Genomic DNA, 17,429 nt, shown 5'->3' with positions numbered 1-17,429 from the left:
TTACATCATGAGGACTTTCTTTGTTAATAGATCAGAATATTGTAATGTTACCATTTTGTTTTTCTCAAGTTTGTGATATTTTCTGTTTGGAATCTTTGGATCAGTCCCTTTTTCTCGGCTTGCTGTATGTATATGTGGAGATCAGCAGTAAGTCTTTCTTTGCTTTTTCTTCATTTATTTTGTGTAATGACAACACCCACAAAGATGATTGATAATAAATTCCAAGAAACCTTGGTTGACCACCAAGTTGTGAAACAATATATAACTCAATATTCTTTAAATTTTTAATTCTTTTATCCAGTATTAACTGCATAACACAAATCCTTTCTGTTTTCTCTGAAATAGTTCCACCCCAGCTTTTCGTATACTATAACTATATGATCATAACATGCAGAATTTACCTTGAGATTTGGGCACCTCAACTTCCCTTTAGAAATCTCGAGTGGTGACCCTAAAATCCATTTACCCGGTTTGGTATACTATGGTTGTTATTTAAGTCCTAATAGAGAGCTAAGTCAGACTCAGAGCTCAGTGTGAACAATATGCTCTCTGCTGGTTCCTGCATCTTCAAGATTTTCTTCCTGATTGATAAAGACACATTCCTTGTCATTGGAAGATAGGCAATCAGCTGAAGGATGCACAGTTCCATAGCCAAAGCCTTGGGCAGAGTTGCAGTATGTCTCTACCGTGCCATCTTTCTTCTCTAAGTTAATGTTGCTAAGGACTATATCCCTGCATGGAACTGTGTCACTGCAAGCAAATTGCATGGCCTTTTCACTCTTTGTAGTTCCACTAATGTCCCGGTAGACGATCTGGCTTATATTCACAGCTGACGTCTGACAAACCAAGAATATACACAAGAAATCATAATTGTCAAGATTATTGATTGGATGACAACTTTATGAAATACATTTTTCTAATTAATATGGTCGATATCCAAATGATAAAGATTTTAGATTTGATGAAAGGGAACTTGGAGAATAGTACCTGGTTTTGACAAGTTTTCGGAGAATCACAGTAGAACTGATCAATAATGATGGGGTTTGATACATTGTCCATCCTCACATTTTGGTACATTACTTCGCGAACATAACCAGAACCTCCCTATTCCAGAACACCAGAGTGGAAGAAATTCAATGCCATCTTGATCCCATGGGGATTCAGACATACTGCAATTTGCTAGATTTCTAAGTGCAATTTGCTAGAACATGTTCTATGAACATGTAGCAGCATCTAGAGAACTCCAATTTCTTGTTCTATGACAGTTGGTAGAGAAATTAGGAATCCAATTCTATGTTTGACACAGAAAAATATAAATCTTATAATAGCCATTGTGAATTGTTATTTTGTCACTTGGAAGGTTATGGCAGTCTCTTTCCCAGTTTCATCCTTTCCTATCCTTTTCCAATTACAAAGTATAGGTATTATATCATTAGCCAGAAGAATGTTGAGCATTACCTGCCAGGTCTTTATCCTGAGGCCATTGGTAGTCTCCTTGAGGAATGCTTTATCCAAGAGGACCTTCGTGACTATGCCGGTGGAGTTGTTTTTTCCAAGGCTTCCAATGCTAAATAGAATAATTTTGCACCAATACGAGTAACAGAGAAAATTAATTCAGTTACAGTTCTCTATACTTTAAAGTGTGATCATAGTCTGCCATTTTTGCTAGATCCTTTTGGGTTAATTGCACCAGCAAATTCTAAGAGCTTAATGTCAACTAAAGATGGTACCTGATTCCATGTCCAGGTCCACAGTAGATTCTCTTCATCTTGATATTGGAGCTAGCATTGACAATTGAGATGCAGTCATCCCCTGGATATTACATGCAAAATTACCGTGGAACACAACTGGTCAGCCTGCTTACTTAGTACATCAATGTACATGAGGTAGATCACCTTTAGTTATACTAACTTTGTCAGGCACGCTGTAATTGTGTCTATGATTTGTATAAAAGGCATTACTTCGGCTATTACTTGGATGTTTTACAAGTAACAAACTAAATGCTGGTTTTTCCTAGTCTAAAGACTAGTCATATCTGAGGCAGTCATTATTCGGCTTCATTTTAGTTCCTACTACAAAAGATAAGGTTTGAGAACCTGTTCCAATTTTGCAATCTTGGATAAGAACATTGGTTGATTCAGTGATATGGATTCCATCAGTGTTGGGACTGTCTCCTGGAGCCGAGACTTGTACCCCAGAAATGCGCACAGAATCAGACTGGGAAATAACAAAATGCATCTGTTGGCTGTTCTGGATAGTGAGGCCTTTCACCTTTATAGCTGAGCTTGAATCTATAGTTAGTGCCTGAAATTAATTAATCTTGTGAGTTAAATTCTACTTGATGATTCTAGTCCCACTTGGTCAGAGCATGAATTCTCTTCTGGAAGTGTGGTTGCAACTATGAGATAGATCCTTACCGTTGGCGCCCCCCTGCAACGCTGTAAAATTGGGAACAGGAAAAAGGAAAAAGAGAGTTTAATGTCATCTGTTGAATCAATGTTTGACATCAAATAAAAGTATAGTGGATGTTTTGAAATATTACGTTAGTTTTGTTTCTTTTGCAAGATGATGCCCACCATTTGCTTCCTGAGCCATCAATAACTCCATCTCCTTGGAAAATGACTCCCTTTAGTTTAGAAAAATCAAGCCATACTCGTGGGAGCTCTGGATCCCAGTTTTCTGGCTCATCTGGAGCTATTATTGTTCCTTCAATCTGTACCCAAGAACATCTTAGTTGTTGAGATGATGAAGATAGAAACAGTCAATAAAAGCCATAGTTTTATCAATAGAAATGATTAGAAAGACCTTAAACATTTCAGTTACAAAACAGAAACCAATAGTTGGTGAAATAAATGATTAAGTTCATCATTCCTATCCCCTTAAAACTTTTTGAAACAAATGAGCATCTAACACTTTTGAACCAAATTCTAGTATGTGATCCAGTAAAAAGCATTTTACCTGGATCACTAATTTTTCTGAGCATGGCCCCTTAAATCTTGTTGCATTAACAAGATAAAGTCCTCCTTCAGGCACCAAAAGAACTGATTTTGGAGTAGAGCAGGCAATGTCCCATGCTTCTAAGAAAGCCTGATAGAATAATAATATTATAGGACAACAATAACTGTAATGAGATTTAACTTCATTTAATAATAATAATAGTTGAATATATTAAAATAGGCAAGCAGACTCATTTTCTTGGTCAAAGCTTGAGATTTAAATATAGGCTTAGGGAAAAAATGGTGTTTATTCACCTGGGTATCATCAGAAACTCCATCTCCAACTGCACCAAAGCTATCCACATTCACAAGAACCTTGCTACCACGTTCACTGGTCCATGCCGGGATGGGGGAAAGTTCCATCTCATTTTCTTCTTCTATCTCCAAGCTTTCTAGTTCTTCGAGCATGCCAATATCATCATCACATACCATGTTTCCTGCAACTCCATGTGCCGTTATTAGTATTCCAAGAAAGGACGCCAAGAATAATTTATCCATGGTTTGTTCTGGAAGTTTTGCTAGATTGATTGACTTGTATAAATTAAATGAACGCATTTGATTATAATTTATATGCACGTATTAATTAAGAAAATGAAAGGTTTTGTGCGCTATATGGCTTGGCTTAAAAGTAGATGAAGGTGTTACATTCTCTACATGCCCATGCTTTAAGTACAAGGGAAAATTTTTTCCCCTCACTCTTTGCTTTACTCTTCAACAAGTTACAAGACCACAAATCCACCACTTTTTGTTTTTCATGGATCTCTCTCTCTCTCTCTCTCCCCCCAATCGAGATCATCTCCAATTTGTCCCATTTGGATTGAGAAGTGATCTCAACTCATCGCATCTGATCATTACAATTTTTCTAAATTTTCACACAATATAATAAACAATTCAACTTTTTCGAATCCCAAAACAATAATAATATTAAAAAAATAATATTCTAACAATATTTTATTCAACTTTCATCTCATCTCAACTCAACTCACTATCCTATATAGACAATGTTAAATGGTGTAGGACCATCCAATTCGATCGGGCAATTAGAGAGAATCTCTACTGCCATGAGAAATAAATAAAATATAGCTAGCAAGTTAATATCATGTGAAAATCTCGTAAATTGTAGAACAAGATCATCATGTACACATACAGCGTCTAAAAAGTTATAAACAAAATTAATAAGCCCCACCGCCCCAAAAATAGAAAAAGCAAAAGCAAAGAAATATAAAAAAGCTGGTTCGATCGGTTAGTTAGAGCAAACAGGGCAACCCAATACAAATCCTGTTGTACATTACATGCACGTCAAGTTCTTTAAGCAAAAGAAACTCGTCCGCAGTCAACTTTATGGAAGATTCAGAGTCAGAAACAGGTTCAGCTTCTTGGAAATGTAGTCCAAGCAAACATTGACCATGCTCTATTTTGAGGCTCTGCACTTTATTCCAAGTTTTGTTCACTTGGTTGGTTCCATCCTTATGGAACATTAATGGTAACAGCGACAGTTTACCTCAATTAAACTGTGACCAATCTTCCTTGTCACCTTGCTTGACATTGCACTCTTTCTAAGTTGCGCTGAGGTATGAAACTCCCCTATTTCAGAATAGAAGTTTGAAACTAGCAAACAAACTGCAGGATCCTCTGGTTCAATCTCCAACAAGGTTTTGGCTACTCTCCTTCCCACTATCTCGTTCCCATGGACCTTACAACTTCGCAGCAACGAACTCCACATCACACCATCACCTTTTCCAGGTGCCATTTGCAGCAACTCTTCTGCTTCATCAAGCAAACCGGCACGGCCTAACAGATCAACCGTACATGAATAATGCTGCCTATCTGGGTCTATCCCATGTAGTGTTTTCATTGAATCAAACAGCAACCTTCCTTCTTTGACCAACCCGGAATAGCTGCACCCTGTTAATGCACACAAGAATGCCACTCTATCTGGTTTCAGACCCTTTTGGACCAGTGCTTGAAGCATCTCAAGACCTTCTCTTCCCATTCCATTCCGGGCGTATCCATTGATGAGGGAGGTGAAACAAATGACATTAGGGGAAGGAATTTTGTTGAAAACAATACGAGAAAGCTCAACGTGACCACATCTGGAATATGCATCTATTAGGGAACATGCAACTGCTGTATCAGATTCAAAACCTGATTTTATTGCACAACAGTGTAGCAATCTGCAGCTAGCAAAGCTTGTTGAAGCAGATACCGACAATGCCTTCAATGTCGTGGAGAAAGTGACTTCATCAAGTCCAACTCCCTTGTCAACCATCAAACCAAACATCTCAACCACATCTTCAGTGATGCCACAGTGCAACAATGAGGTCATTAATGAGTTGCAACACTCCAGTGTTCTCTCCGGACCACAATTATATACGGTTACAGAACTCTCAATGTCCCAACATTTCCCATACATATCTATCAAAGCAGATTGGATATGTATGCTTCTATGATCATATCCCAATTTTAGAACGTAAGAGTGAATCTGCTTCCCAAGCTGAATATTCGTCATCCCACTAGACAGATTCAAGAACCTTGCAAATGATCGAATTGATGGTCTGTTGCCTAGAAGCTGCATTATAGAAAATAATTTGAGAGCTTCAGCCAATAAACCATTATCTGCATGGACTGCAACAATTGAATTCCATGAAATCACATCCTCCACTGGAATACTCTCAAATGACTTCTTTGCATCAATTAAACTCCCACACGCAGAATAAAAATCCACCAATGCATTAGCAACAAATATATTTGATCTTACCCATCCGACCTTAACCACTTGACAATGCAGCTGCTTCCCTTCATCTAAAAGCTTCTCATTACTGCATCCACGAAATAGGTAACAAAAAGTAAGACCATTTGGCTCCACACCATCCAATTCCATTTTAGAGTACAATCCCAATAACTCATCTGATCGATCCAAATCACAATACCCACGTAATACCAAATTCCATACTGCCAGATTTCGCTCTGGAAACTCATTAAAGAGCCTCAAAGCTATATTACCAAGCCCCATATGCATATAAAGATCAACAAGCGAACTTGAAACAAACAAATTGACGCTAAACCCGAGTGTCAGCACCCTGCAGTGAACTTGGCTTCCTTCTTTATAGAACTCCCCATCCCTACAAACAGCCAAGACAGAGGAACATGTAGACGGAGTCTCTCTTATTCCTTGCGAAACCATTTCATCATAGAGGTAAAGAGCCTGTTTTGGCAGGCCATATCGGCCATACCCTGAAATCAGTAGATTATAAGTAACAACATCACGAACCAGCATTTCATCAAACAAGTTGAGAGCGGAATTTAACTGCCCAGATTTGATCAGATCATCAATTTCACGGTTTTTGGAGTAAACTCCCTCTTGAGCATTGCTTTCACAGTATGAGTCCAACACCAGGCAAGGAGGCGAGGAAACCATGAGTACGGTGCACTTCGGCTTGAAAGTGGTTATGGTTCGGGCAAAGGACAAGCGCTTAGCGTTTTGCATGGCCCATGAGACAATGCTACGAATAATGGGCATCTCTGAAGTACGAAAATAGGATTACCCAAAAGAATTTCTAACATGAATAAAATCAACATCATCCATATAGAGTCAAGTTTTACTGCTATCTAGTTTCTTTTCGTCGCGTCCTAGAATTCCCATATCACCTACCTTAAAACAAAACAACACGCTGATGAGCTTACATAATGTTCTTTGGGTACGCCTTAAATACGCCAATTCGTTATAAGACTTTCCACCCATAATGACAACCATAACCATATGGCATGCCCGTCCCATTTCTACTAGTAATCTGCCGTAATTATGCATAAATACATTGCCATTTGTTTTTTTTTTTTTTTTTTTTATCACAGTTGAAGAAAAAAAAGCATGCAGAAATTAGAACATAACACGATAAACAAGTAGCCAAAATTAATTGAAAACTGAAAAGCTTTTGAAGAACTGGCAGCAATTTCTTGAGCACCATAACATAACAAACATATGTATTTTAAACATTGATGACTCGACCTGAAGAGGGAAGAACCACAAAAAAAGAACAAATACCAGTCCCGTAGTTCATTTCAGTTAGTAGTTCGACCATTATATTGATATTGACACAACTTATTTACATTTACTAGAAGATGACAAACAAACAAGAATGTTTAAATGAGCACACAGACTGATAACATTAACATGTAGATGCAATGGCTTCCAAAAGGGATGCTACGAAACGCATTTGGCTTTCTTCATCAATTTTCGAAAATAACGGCACGTGGACAAATAAAGATTTGTGACCCTTCTGTTCAGCAAAACGAAGAGAATGATAATACACATAATTGCACACAAATCGGCCGGCATCATTTGATAGGGTCACATCGAAGCCCTTCCTCTTCAAGAACTTCAGAATAACCTCGATGCTGCAACAAGTCTGCAACAACCATATGATGAGAAGTTAAAAACTCAACACGGACACAGAAAAATGAAGAGAGAGCAGAGGCATGACAAGAAAACTCTTCAATATTCCATGACAGTTGAAACAATTATCAGTGCCCAGTAGTTATCAAAATGGATCAATGAGGGAAGAATAAAGTTCCAGGAAAATGCCAGATGCTCAGACCCACCAAAACCTTCTACAATAATATATAGGATTTGGGAAGAATATTAAATTTAACGAAGAAAATATGCCGGAATTCCTTCTCTCTATAATACAAGGACAAAAAAAAGTTATTTTTTCCTCCTTTATTCTCCCTATTTTACTTTCTCAAGTAGAACATGAACAAGCAAAGTGTAGCAAAAAGCATGCATGTACTTCCAAATAGTCTTATGTTAAATCTGTCTAACTAGAGCCTATTTTTAGTTAGATACGTTTAAAAAGAATCTTAAAAGAAATAAGAGGATCTCCATGAATATTGCAAACTTGAATAACAGTAGATGGAAAATGGCTCTCGTGTTATTATTCAATAATTACAGTACTTCTCCCTGCTTATAGAGATTACTTATTGTTTTGATGTTTTTGTGAAGCAAATTAGACAATTTGATTGCAACATCACCACACATGCATCTGTCCCCCCAGTGATAAGCATCATCATGCCCCCATGTCCTTTCTCATTCATACTTTTCAGAGCTACTTTAACTCCATACAGCTTAGTAATCTACATTTCCATCTAATGGTGCACAGCAAAGCCAGGACCTAAAAATTTTTTTTTATAAGTACACCAGGACCTAATAATTATAAACAGTTCGTTGAACTTTGCGATGTTTTTGTTCAAAAGAGATATAGCGAACACATTCATTAACATTGCATCTTTAGCACATCTTTTATGCATATGAACCCACAGAATATGTTCTGGATTATCTATCTCTGATGCTTTTTCTTTTTCCTTTTCCATGTGGGCAGGGGACAGAAACACACAGAGAGAGAGAGAGAGAGAGAGAGAGAGAGAGAGTGATGCAATGAATTGTAATGCATCATAGGCTTAGTGTTGCTCATGGAGGATTATCTTCCAATAGGTCTCCAGAAAGTTCAATTTTTAGCCTTAAATTACTTGAAGCACTGAACTAATACCATAACCATGCTGTCACCAAAAAAATCAATTCGGTATTAATTCTACCAAACAAATAATGAAAGCCCAGTTATATATTTAAAGCAGGCCACAAAGTACCTCTCTTGCCCTGGAAGTTCCTCCATCTTCACAAACTATGGGAAGTTTCTGAGGAAACATACAACCAAAACATAATCCAGTGGATTACAAAAATACAATAAAAATAATTTGACGTTACATCATGTTAAGGGGAAAAAAATAAAACTACATGCACCTGAGGTTGCCATCCTAACTCATCTGGACAACGAAAAGTGGCTTCATTTACTGCCTGCTGCTCAATGGCAAATTTTGGAGCGCCACTATTCACCCCAAAGTGTAACTGAAGAAACAAGGAAAGGGAAACATAAATTGGCAATGCTCTCAAGGAGAGGGAAAGGGAAAAGTTACCAAGTGAGATATTGATGCGGGCGTTAACTTCAACTATGTGTGATGCAAATGCAGTGGAGTAGCTAGATCATGGTATCAAAATGCTACCTAAAACTGTGCAAAGGTTTGGCAGATTTAAGATTTGATAATAAAAAATAAATAAAAATATAATAAAAAAAAAAGATCAAAGACCAAAGGTATTGGTCACTATTGAGTAAATTTCTTTTCTTCTTTCCAGCATCGGTGTCCAAAGCATGCTAGTGTTTTAGAAAGCTTTGCTTCCACAGGTCCACAACATTACTATTTATCATAAGGGTTGGGATACCCCAATAATGATCAATGAATGAAATATGGTTGTGTCAAACCAATGAATGCCCCATTTTATGAAACCATTTTCATAAATTCCAAGTATTACACCATCTATGAATTCATCTAGTAAATATGAAGTAGTCTAATAACTCAGAAACAGTAAATCAAGGGCAATGGATGGTGATGGATAATTTACAGTTCTAATCTTTTGGAGATAAAATTCTATGTATTATTTAGTTGAAAATGCTTGAGCTGCGTTGAGCTTGTCAATGCTTTTCAGGCATTTTCTAAGTCCATATCTATGCAGAAATTTCAGGTCGGCCTAATTACTACCAAGCATCCTGAGAACTCTTACTTTTAACCAATAAGTCCCACTACCCTGATTTTGGTCAGGCTGAAGTAGTGCATCCTACTTGGCCCCATGACAGCTGTTCCTAGATGATAAACTAATTTTGGAAATCAAAGCACAAATGATGTTAAGTTCTTCCAGATCCCAAAAGTACAAAATGATTTCTAAAATTATTAGGAGTTGCATAATAAAAAGTGCTTGAGTTTCCTCTCTCTTAACTTTTCTCTCCGTACAATCGAGAAAAAATGTTGTCTTTTTGTCGGTGCTATTCTTCTGTTAACGGTGGTTGAAACCAGTGTTGTTTAGCTCAGTTTTTCCAGTACATTATGAGTAGTTGTGTAGTGATGGGGTCAAGTAGGAATGTTATTATCGATCAAAAGTGCTTTGAGTTTAAGAAGATAAATGCAAGGTGGTGCAGAATCACTGAGAGCAGCTGTCGTGCAGTGAAGCACATCTCCATGGACAAAGACTCGTTCGGTTGTTTGGCTGTCATGGTGAAGGAAGGTGCAGCTCTTGAGGGGTCCTCTATTTTTCTTAGATCGCATAGAAATGAATCTCAGGTTTTGGTGGTGCAGAGGCAGCGCAACTCATATGAGAATTTTTTCTCCTTATCGGAGTTTGGTTAAGAGAAGCAGCGTGGCTTACTAGTAATACCGGAAGGGAGGAAGGGGGTGGGGTGGAGAAATTTTGGAGAACTGCTAAAGGAAGTTTCTGCAGCTTCCTCTGTTTTGGGAAGGAATAACAGAGGGAGCTGCCCATGGATGCCTCTTCCTCCATCGCAGGGGCATCAAGTCTTCTCTTCGTACATAGAGGCCTATTCTCAAGCTCCAAAACCTGCTGAGAGGACGATGGCAGGCGTGTGTCGGGGCTACATTTGGAAACATTGATGCATGCTTTGGCTGAGATGGGGATGCAAGTGGGGGACGTTGCAAACTAATATTGGCATCCTAAAACGGTGGTTTGAGGAGGGGATGTAGAGGGACTTTGGTGTGAGCCAGGGAGAAGGCTCTTGCAAGGGGCTAGGAAGTGTAAATGAGCTTTAGGCTTTTAAAACAGTTTCATTTGCAGACGGACTCCATGGGCTAAAGGGTAAGACTATGGCCTCAATTGGGCCTCATCCATAGGCCGGTCAAGTGGCCCAGAGGCCTTTCACGCAGGTCCAGCCTGCTTCTCAAGCCCAGGCTGCAAAGCCTTTCTAGAGATGTAGGGTTGCAATCAACGATACCCCGTCATCGTCGCATGGGCCTCAACCCCCACCGCTGGCAGTGGGTCAGGGATCGACGTCGATGGTGGTGGGTCCGCCTGCGAGGTCTAGGGCAGAGGAGTTGGTGTCAATAGGGATTATAGATGCAGAGCCGAATCTGGGTAGTGCAGTGAGCTGCATTTCATCGCAGGAATCTGCACAAAAAAGCCGTGTGAGGGGTTGACGTCGATGGTGATGGGTTCGCCGACAAGGTCTGGGGTGTCTGAGTGTGCGTCGGTAGTGTTTAGAGAAATAAACCCAAGCCTACACAGTGCTGAGAATTTCATTTCGGCGCCGAAGTTGGCACAAAAACTGTCGTGCGAGGTGGCCGGAGACTTTGGTGTCTCTTCTATACCGTCTGTCACGCCGGACCGTGGTTTGGGGTCTCCGATAGGCTTGCCCTTGTTGGAGATGGGTGGTTTTGCTAGGGATTTGATGGGGGATTGCACTAGAGGTGAATCTGAAGTTGGGATGAAGACTTCTGAAAAGTTTTTGGCACCTAGAGGTGAAGTTGAATGTTCTAATGGCTCAATTTCAGCTTCGGACTTACAATTGCCCTTGTTTGATAAAGATTGTGTTGGGGAGGAGGGGGCTGTGCTAACCCCGCAGTGTACGCTCTCTCCCAATTATAAATGCAAGAATTGCCCTTCAAACTGGGTCTTCAAAAAGGTGGAAGAATTACAAGCTATTTTTGGGGTATGCTGCGAAGGCTATGAAGAACAATTTAAGGTCCTTCTCGTGGCAATTGAAGCTAGTCGTTCGAAGTCAGCTACAAAGTGGGATAGGGAACTTAAAAGGCTAACTTGTTTCATTAACTATGATGTGAAGGAAGGGAGTGGTGGAAGGGATAGATCGAAAGGGAGGGGCAATCTATGTTTACATGAAGCCTAAGATTATATCTTGGACTGTGCAGGGGCTCAATGATCGCAATAAACGCCTCCATATCAAATCATTATTGCGGATGTAAGGGTGATGCGGTGTGCTTTCAAGAAACAAAGTTGCGATACATTGATAGAAGAATTGTGCGGAGCCTATGGGATGCTTGTATGTGGGTTGGTCTTACTTGGCCTCTGTGGGTGCCTCAAGCGAAATGTTACTCATGTGGGATAAAAGAATGGTTGTGGCGATTGAGGAATGTATTGGAGATTTCTCGGTAGCAGCTCTTTTCAGAAACTTTGTTGACGGATGGGAATGGGCATTTGTAGGCACCTATGGTCCTAATGTGGACAGGGATTGGAGAAGGCTGTGGGAGGAGTTGGCGGGTCTATACTCTGTTTGGGATGTGCCATGGTGTATAGGGGGTGATTTTAACATTGTCCATTTCCCTAGTGAGCGATTTGGGCATTATCGAAATTCTGTGGCTATGGAGGAGTTTTCAGAGTTTATTTTTGATCTAGAACTTATGGATCTTCCCCTAGTAGGGGACGAGTACACTTGTTCAAACAGTCGGGTTTGGTCCGAATTGGATAGATTCCTTATCTCTCCTTCGTGGGAGCCCACTTTCCAGAGGTATGTCAGAAACGGCTAGCTCGAGTCAGCTCAGATCATTTTCCTATTACTCTAGATTGTGGGGGTATTCACAAGGGTCGCCAGTCTTTCAAGTTTGAAAACATGTGGCTTATAGCGGATGGATTCGCAGAGATGGTGAGTGCTATCAGTTTATAGGCACTCCAAGTTTTATTCTTACAGGTAAGTTGAAGACTTTGAAGCAAGACTTGAAGAAGTGGAACTTGGAAGTTTTTGGTCACATTGACAATCAGAAGTCTACTCTTCTGGAGGAATTGCAGGAGCTAGGGGGTAAGGAATATTGGGTGATACTTTGGAGGAGGTGATATTGAGGAAGGACGCGGTTATGGCAAATCTGGAGATGGTTTTGTTGTTGGAGGAGACTTCATGGCATCAAAAATCCAAGACCATTTGGCTGAAAGAAGGTGATAAGTGTACGAAGTATTTTCACAAGGTGGCTAATTCACATAGGCGTAGTAACGCTATTGAGTCGCTATATTCAGGTACTCAGATGCTATCTTCTCCTCCCGAGCTAGAAAATCATATTGTGCATTATTATGGGACCCTTCTCACAAAATCAGCTAGTTGGAGGCCAAAGCTTGTTGCATTGTCCTTTGAGGCAATTGATTCACAGAGTACAAGAGTCTTGGAGAGACCTTTTGATGAAGATGAGATTTACAAGGTTATCTCTTGTATGGCTACGGATAAAACGCAGGGCCTGGATGGTCTTTCAATGGGTTTCTTTCAAACTTGTTGGGACATAGTGAAATGTGATGTTTTGCAGGTCTTTAGTGAATTTCACTCTTTCCAAAAGTTTGAAAAAACCCTTAATGCGACGTTCATTGCTCTTATTCCCAAGAAGCATGGGGCTTCAATTATTGAGGATTTTCGCCCTATAAGCCTGGTTAGTAGTGTGTACAAGATTATTTCAAAGGTTTTTATTAACCAGTTAAGCCCTGTGTTGGATCATATCATTTCCAAGCTCCCGAACGCTTTCATTCATGGGAGACAAATTCTTGACCCGGTGCTTATTGCAAATGAGTGCTTGAACCATAGATTGAGAGAGTGAGGTTTAGGTATTCTTTGCAAGCTTGACATAGAGAATGCCTATGATCACGTGAACTGAGATTTCCTCTTATACCTGCTTGGGAGGTGTGGCTTTGGTGATAAGTGGATTTCTTGGATGAATCATTGTATTTCTACCGTCCGGTTCTCAGTTCTAGTTAACGGTACACCTACTGGTTTCTTTGATAGTTCTCGGGGCTTGTGGCAAGGAGATCCTCTATCTCCTCTTTTGTTTGTTATAGTTATGGAGGCCCTTAACCGGATGGTACAAGCTACTGTTTGTGGAGGTTTCTTATCTGATTTCCAGGTGGGTAATGGCACTGGTGGTTCAATCATCATCTCACACATTTTATTTGCAGATGATACTCTACTTTGTTGTAAGCGGATAGTAGCCATATCTAAACTTTACGAGCATTGTTACTTTGTTTTGAAGCAGTGTCGGGACTCGAGGTAAATCTTGGTAAGTCTGAGATGGTTTCAGTGGATGCAATCTCAAATATTCTCAGTCTAGCAAGCCTTCTGGATTGTAAGGTGTCCTCTTTGCCAATGAAATACTTGGGTCTTCCTTTGGGAGCATCTTTTAAGGCTAAAGCTATATGGGATGGGGTAATGGAGAAGATAGAGACAAGGTTGGCTGGTTGGAAACAAATGTATTTATCGAAAGAGGGTCAATCTTATGAAGAGCACCCTTACTAACCTCCCTATATATTTTTCATCTCTGTTTCCTATGCCTGCAGGGGTAGTGAACAGGATTGAGAAACTCTTTAGAGCGTTTTTATGTTTGGGCATGGGGGAGGAGGAGAAACTCCATCTGGTTAGATGGAAGACAATTTGTGCTCTAGTTGTGTATGGGGGGTTGAGAGTGTGTAACCTGAGAACTTTTAATAAAGCTCTACTGGGGAAATAGCTTTGGAGATATCATTCGGAGGGGGAATCATTATGGAAAGAAATTATTGACGCTGGATATAGAGCTGCTTGGGGCGGTTGGTGCTCCAACGAAGTACGAGGGGGGCATGGTGTGGGTTTATGGAATTTTATAAGGATGGGGTGACCTTGTTTTGAAAAACACATTCGGTTTGTAGTCAGAGAGGGCAATCGAATCAATTTTTTGCAGGATGTGTGGTGTGAAGAACATGCATTGGAAAGGGCTTTTCCGGCCCTCTATCGTATTGCAACTAATAGGGAGGCTTTAGTGGCGGATATGCGGCTTTTTTCCCATGGCGCTCACCAGTGGAATGTACTTTTTGAAAGGGACTTTCATGATTGAGAATTATCTAGTGTATCAGATTTTTTCAGTCTACTATACTCCATGGGGACTCCTACAGCACAGCGTAATAGATTGAAGTGGAGATCTAATGATCACAAGAAATGTACGGTTAAGGCGTACTATAAAATTTTGTCAACAAAGGATCTTACTCTGTTCCCTTGGAAGAATATTTAGAGGTCTCGTGTGCCTTCTAAAGTAGCATTTTTTGTATGGAATGCTGCTCTTGGGAATATCTTGACCACGGACAATTTAAGAAAAAGGGGATGTATCCTGATGGATTTGTGTTATATGTGTAAAAAGAATGGAGAATCTGTGACTCATTTCTTACTGCATTGTGAGGTAACAAGGATGTTGTGGGATGAGATCTTTCAAATGGTTGATATTGTTTGGGTTATGCCTTTGAGGGTGGTGGATTTGTTGGGTTGTTTGAGAAAGATGCAAGGTCGTCATCAAGTGGCAACCGTGTGGAAGATAATCCCATTGGGCATCATGTGGTGTATTTGGTCGAAAAAGAATGCGCGATGCTTTGAAGACAAGGAACGCACAATGGCAGAGTTGAAGAATTTTTTCCTCCACCCTTTACTTCTTTGGTTTTCCGCTATTGTACTAAATGGGGGCAATGTTCATGATTTCTTGTCTTTAACTCATCGCTCTTAGAATGTATTTAGATATTTTTCTGTATACTTCCTATGTAAACAGGCTATGTCTACTTCATTCATATCAATAATATTTATCTCTTACTTATCAAAAAAGAAAAATAATAAAAAGTGACAACTGACCCATACAACTTGCTCATTGCTTGTACCATCCATTCTTGAGATCCCTGATTCCAACGTCTGGTAAAGCAAAGGCAGGGCCCCATCTCCAGCAGTCTCAAGAATAGTGCAAGTCCCAAGAGTAACACCAGGGGGTAGCCCCCTCCTTTCAACAAAATCTTTCAGATTACTAACAATTGTCTCTGTAGGATTTTCAGCAACCCCTTGAAACTTCTTAAATCCGGTTACATGAATGGTGACCGCCTTTGGTCCTTCAGATCCCATATTGCCGTTCTGGACACGAATACAGTTCCCTATTTTTTATGACTGCTGCTATTAAAGCTTGTGAGTGCCCACCAACCTCTGGAAAAGCCAACCAGAATCATTATCTATTTTAAAGAAGAAAATGCAAAAAGAAAGCACCATGAATGGATTCTGTATAAAATCCAGAAGAGATTTTGCATCAATAAACTTCCCATCATACAAATTCAGATATTATCAAATTTTAAAACAATATGAGATTGCTAGATAGTATAATGCCCCACTAAACAGCGTTGGTCACGCCAAGCAGGATCTTTGAAATGATATGCTCCCAATCACTAACAATTTTTGCATGCACTGAGTACTCAAGACTCAAACCCGCATCACATGCACTTGACAACCCAGGACATTTTACTTGTGCACTAATAAACAAACCCATATTGGAAAATAATAGGAGGGCTCAATATCCCCAACCTTGTGAGTAAATTGAAAAGGGATTATACTTCAGGAGCTCTGAAAGTACCAATCTACATCGATTATAAGAAACCAACAGTAACCACATAGTCACAATACGGCATCAAACTTTCCGCATCTTCCACAAAGATAACTAGTTCACAACCTCTCTCCCATAAAAAAATCTGCTTGAATGACTTATCAATAATTAGTACCTTAGTTTTACGAACTTTTCTTTCTCGTAATCTCCACCCCATTTTGATTTAATAGAGGTTTGCTACTTTTCCTTCAACCTTGTGTTTGTCTCTCTCCCTCTCTCACACGTACACCCATCAAAGACAAGTTATTTAAAAGCAACAAAAACTCGAACCCATCGAGCAAAACTCCATCAAAACTTTTGTATCAGTCTTCAAAAGGCGACGATTATAAATGCGACAGAAATCGGAAGAAAACGGAGAAAGGAATCAGAATCGTTGAAGAGAGTTGACCAACTGATATTGCTTAACAAAAACAAAAAAAAAGGTTTGATCGTAAAGCAGGATTGAGAGCTACCTGAAATCACGCCGGCGCTGTCGCGGAACTAAAAGGAATTGCTGGCAGAGAAGGAGAGCTTTTTTCTTTGTTTTGTTGGGAGTGCTATCCAATGCCATCGGGTCGTTCATATATTGCGAAACTGCCAGGCTGTTTTTAGTAAAATCACGTTGTCGGCCTTGACTCTTTGGACAGTAGTTTATTGGCCACGTGGCAGTGGTACATTGGATCGGAACATAAAACGGCTAATGATCCAGAAAATATTTATGATATTCATCATCCATATTACATATATCACATATTTAATAAAATAAAATAAAAAAGATGATATATAGTGTGTGAGGTTTATAAATAAAAATTAAAAAAAAAAAAGTAATAGTATTTGTTTTTTTAATAATAATACATATACTTACAGTTTTACTTATACTTTTATTTACAACACTTATTTTATTAGTTTTCTTTTGAATTTTAAATTTCATGATTTTTAGCCTATCAATAATTGACGTGTGGAGAAGTAAACATTTATTAAGTATATTTAGTATTTTTCTTTTTTTTTTACGTTGTTACAATGTTCTAAAAATAAGCTGTTATTTTGTATAATAATGAGTTGATATAAGATGAGTTGAAATGAAAGTTAAAAGTTAAATAAAATATTATTAGAATATTATTTTTTAATATTATTATTATTTTAGAATTTGAAAAAATTGAATTGTTGATTATATTTTATATAGATGTTTGTAAAAATTGT

At 39.1% G+C, this 17,429-nt stretch overlaps 3 protein-coding genes across 4 annotated transcripts; all 3 read right to left on the bottom strand.

The window, feature by feature from the left end:
• Window positions 1-272: 272 nt before the first annotated feature.
• LOC108986772 (probable polygalacturonase At1g80170) lies at window positions 273-3,537 on the bottom strand. The gene is made up of 9 exons (XM_018959513.2): window positions 3,252-3,537; window positions 2,959-3,087; window positions 2,543-2,713; window positions 2,418-2,438; window positions 2,097-2,304; window positions 1,731-1,812; window positions 1,459-1,567; window positions 988-1,104; window positions 273-836 (listed from the first exon to the last, which is right to left on the bottom strand). The coding sequence occupies exons 1-9, from the start codon at window positions 3,492-3,494 to the stop codon at window positions 522-524; spliced, it is 1,395 nt and encodes a 464-aa protein (XP_018815058.2). The 5' UTR covers window positions 3,495-3,537; the 3' UTR covers window positions 273-521.
• Window positions 3,538-4,091: 554 nt separating this feature from the next.
• LOC108986770 (pentatricopeptide repeat-containing protein At3g03580) lies at window positions 4,092-6,779 on the bottom strand. The gene has a single exon (XM_018959510.2). The coding sequence runs from the start codon at window positions 6,514-6,516 to the stop codon at window positions 4,474-4,476; it is 2,043 nt and encodes a 680-aa protein (XP_018815055.1). The 5' UTR covers window positions 6,517-6,779; the 3' UTR covers window positions 4,092-4,473.
• Window positions 6,780-6,886: 107 nt separating this feature from the next.
• LOC108986773 (pyrrolidone-carboxylate peptidase) lies at window positions 6,887-16,799 on the bottom strand. 2 transcript variants are annotated; one of them, XM_035686738.1, is made up of 6 exons: window positions 16,703-16,780; window positions 16,366-16,557; window positions 15,461-15,799; window positions 8,791-8,895; window positions 8,637-8,684; window positions 6,887-7,402 (listed from the first exon to the last, which is right to left on the bottom strand). In XM_035686738.1, exons 3-6 carry the CDS (start codon window positions 15,719-15,721, stop codon window positions 7,163-7,165), a joined length of 654 nt encoding a protein of 217 aa, XP_035542631.1. In that variant the 5' UTR covers window positions 15,722-15,799; window positions 16,366-16,557; window positions 16,703-16,780; the 3' UTR covers window positions 6,887-7,162. The 2 variants fall into 2 exon arrangements, with proteins under 2 accessions (XP_035542631.1, XP_018815059.1); XM_018959514.2 differs by lacking the exon at window positions 16,366-16,557 and having other exon boundaries at window positions 6,907-7,402; window positions 16,703-16,799.
• Window positions 16,800-17,429: the final 630 nt, after the last annotated feature.

The sequence above is a fragment of the Juglans regia genome, chromosome 16 (assembly GCF_001411555.2).
Source record: "Juglans regia cultivar Chandler chromosome 16, Walnut 2.0, whole genome shotgun sequence".
Lineage (NCBI taxonomy): Eukaryota > Viridiplantae > Streptophyta > Magnoliopsida > Fagales > Juglandaceae > Juglans > Juglans regia.
Note: the sequence above shows the minus strand (reverse complement) of the source record. Positions and strands in the feature narration are given on the sequence as shown.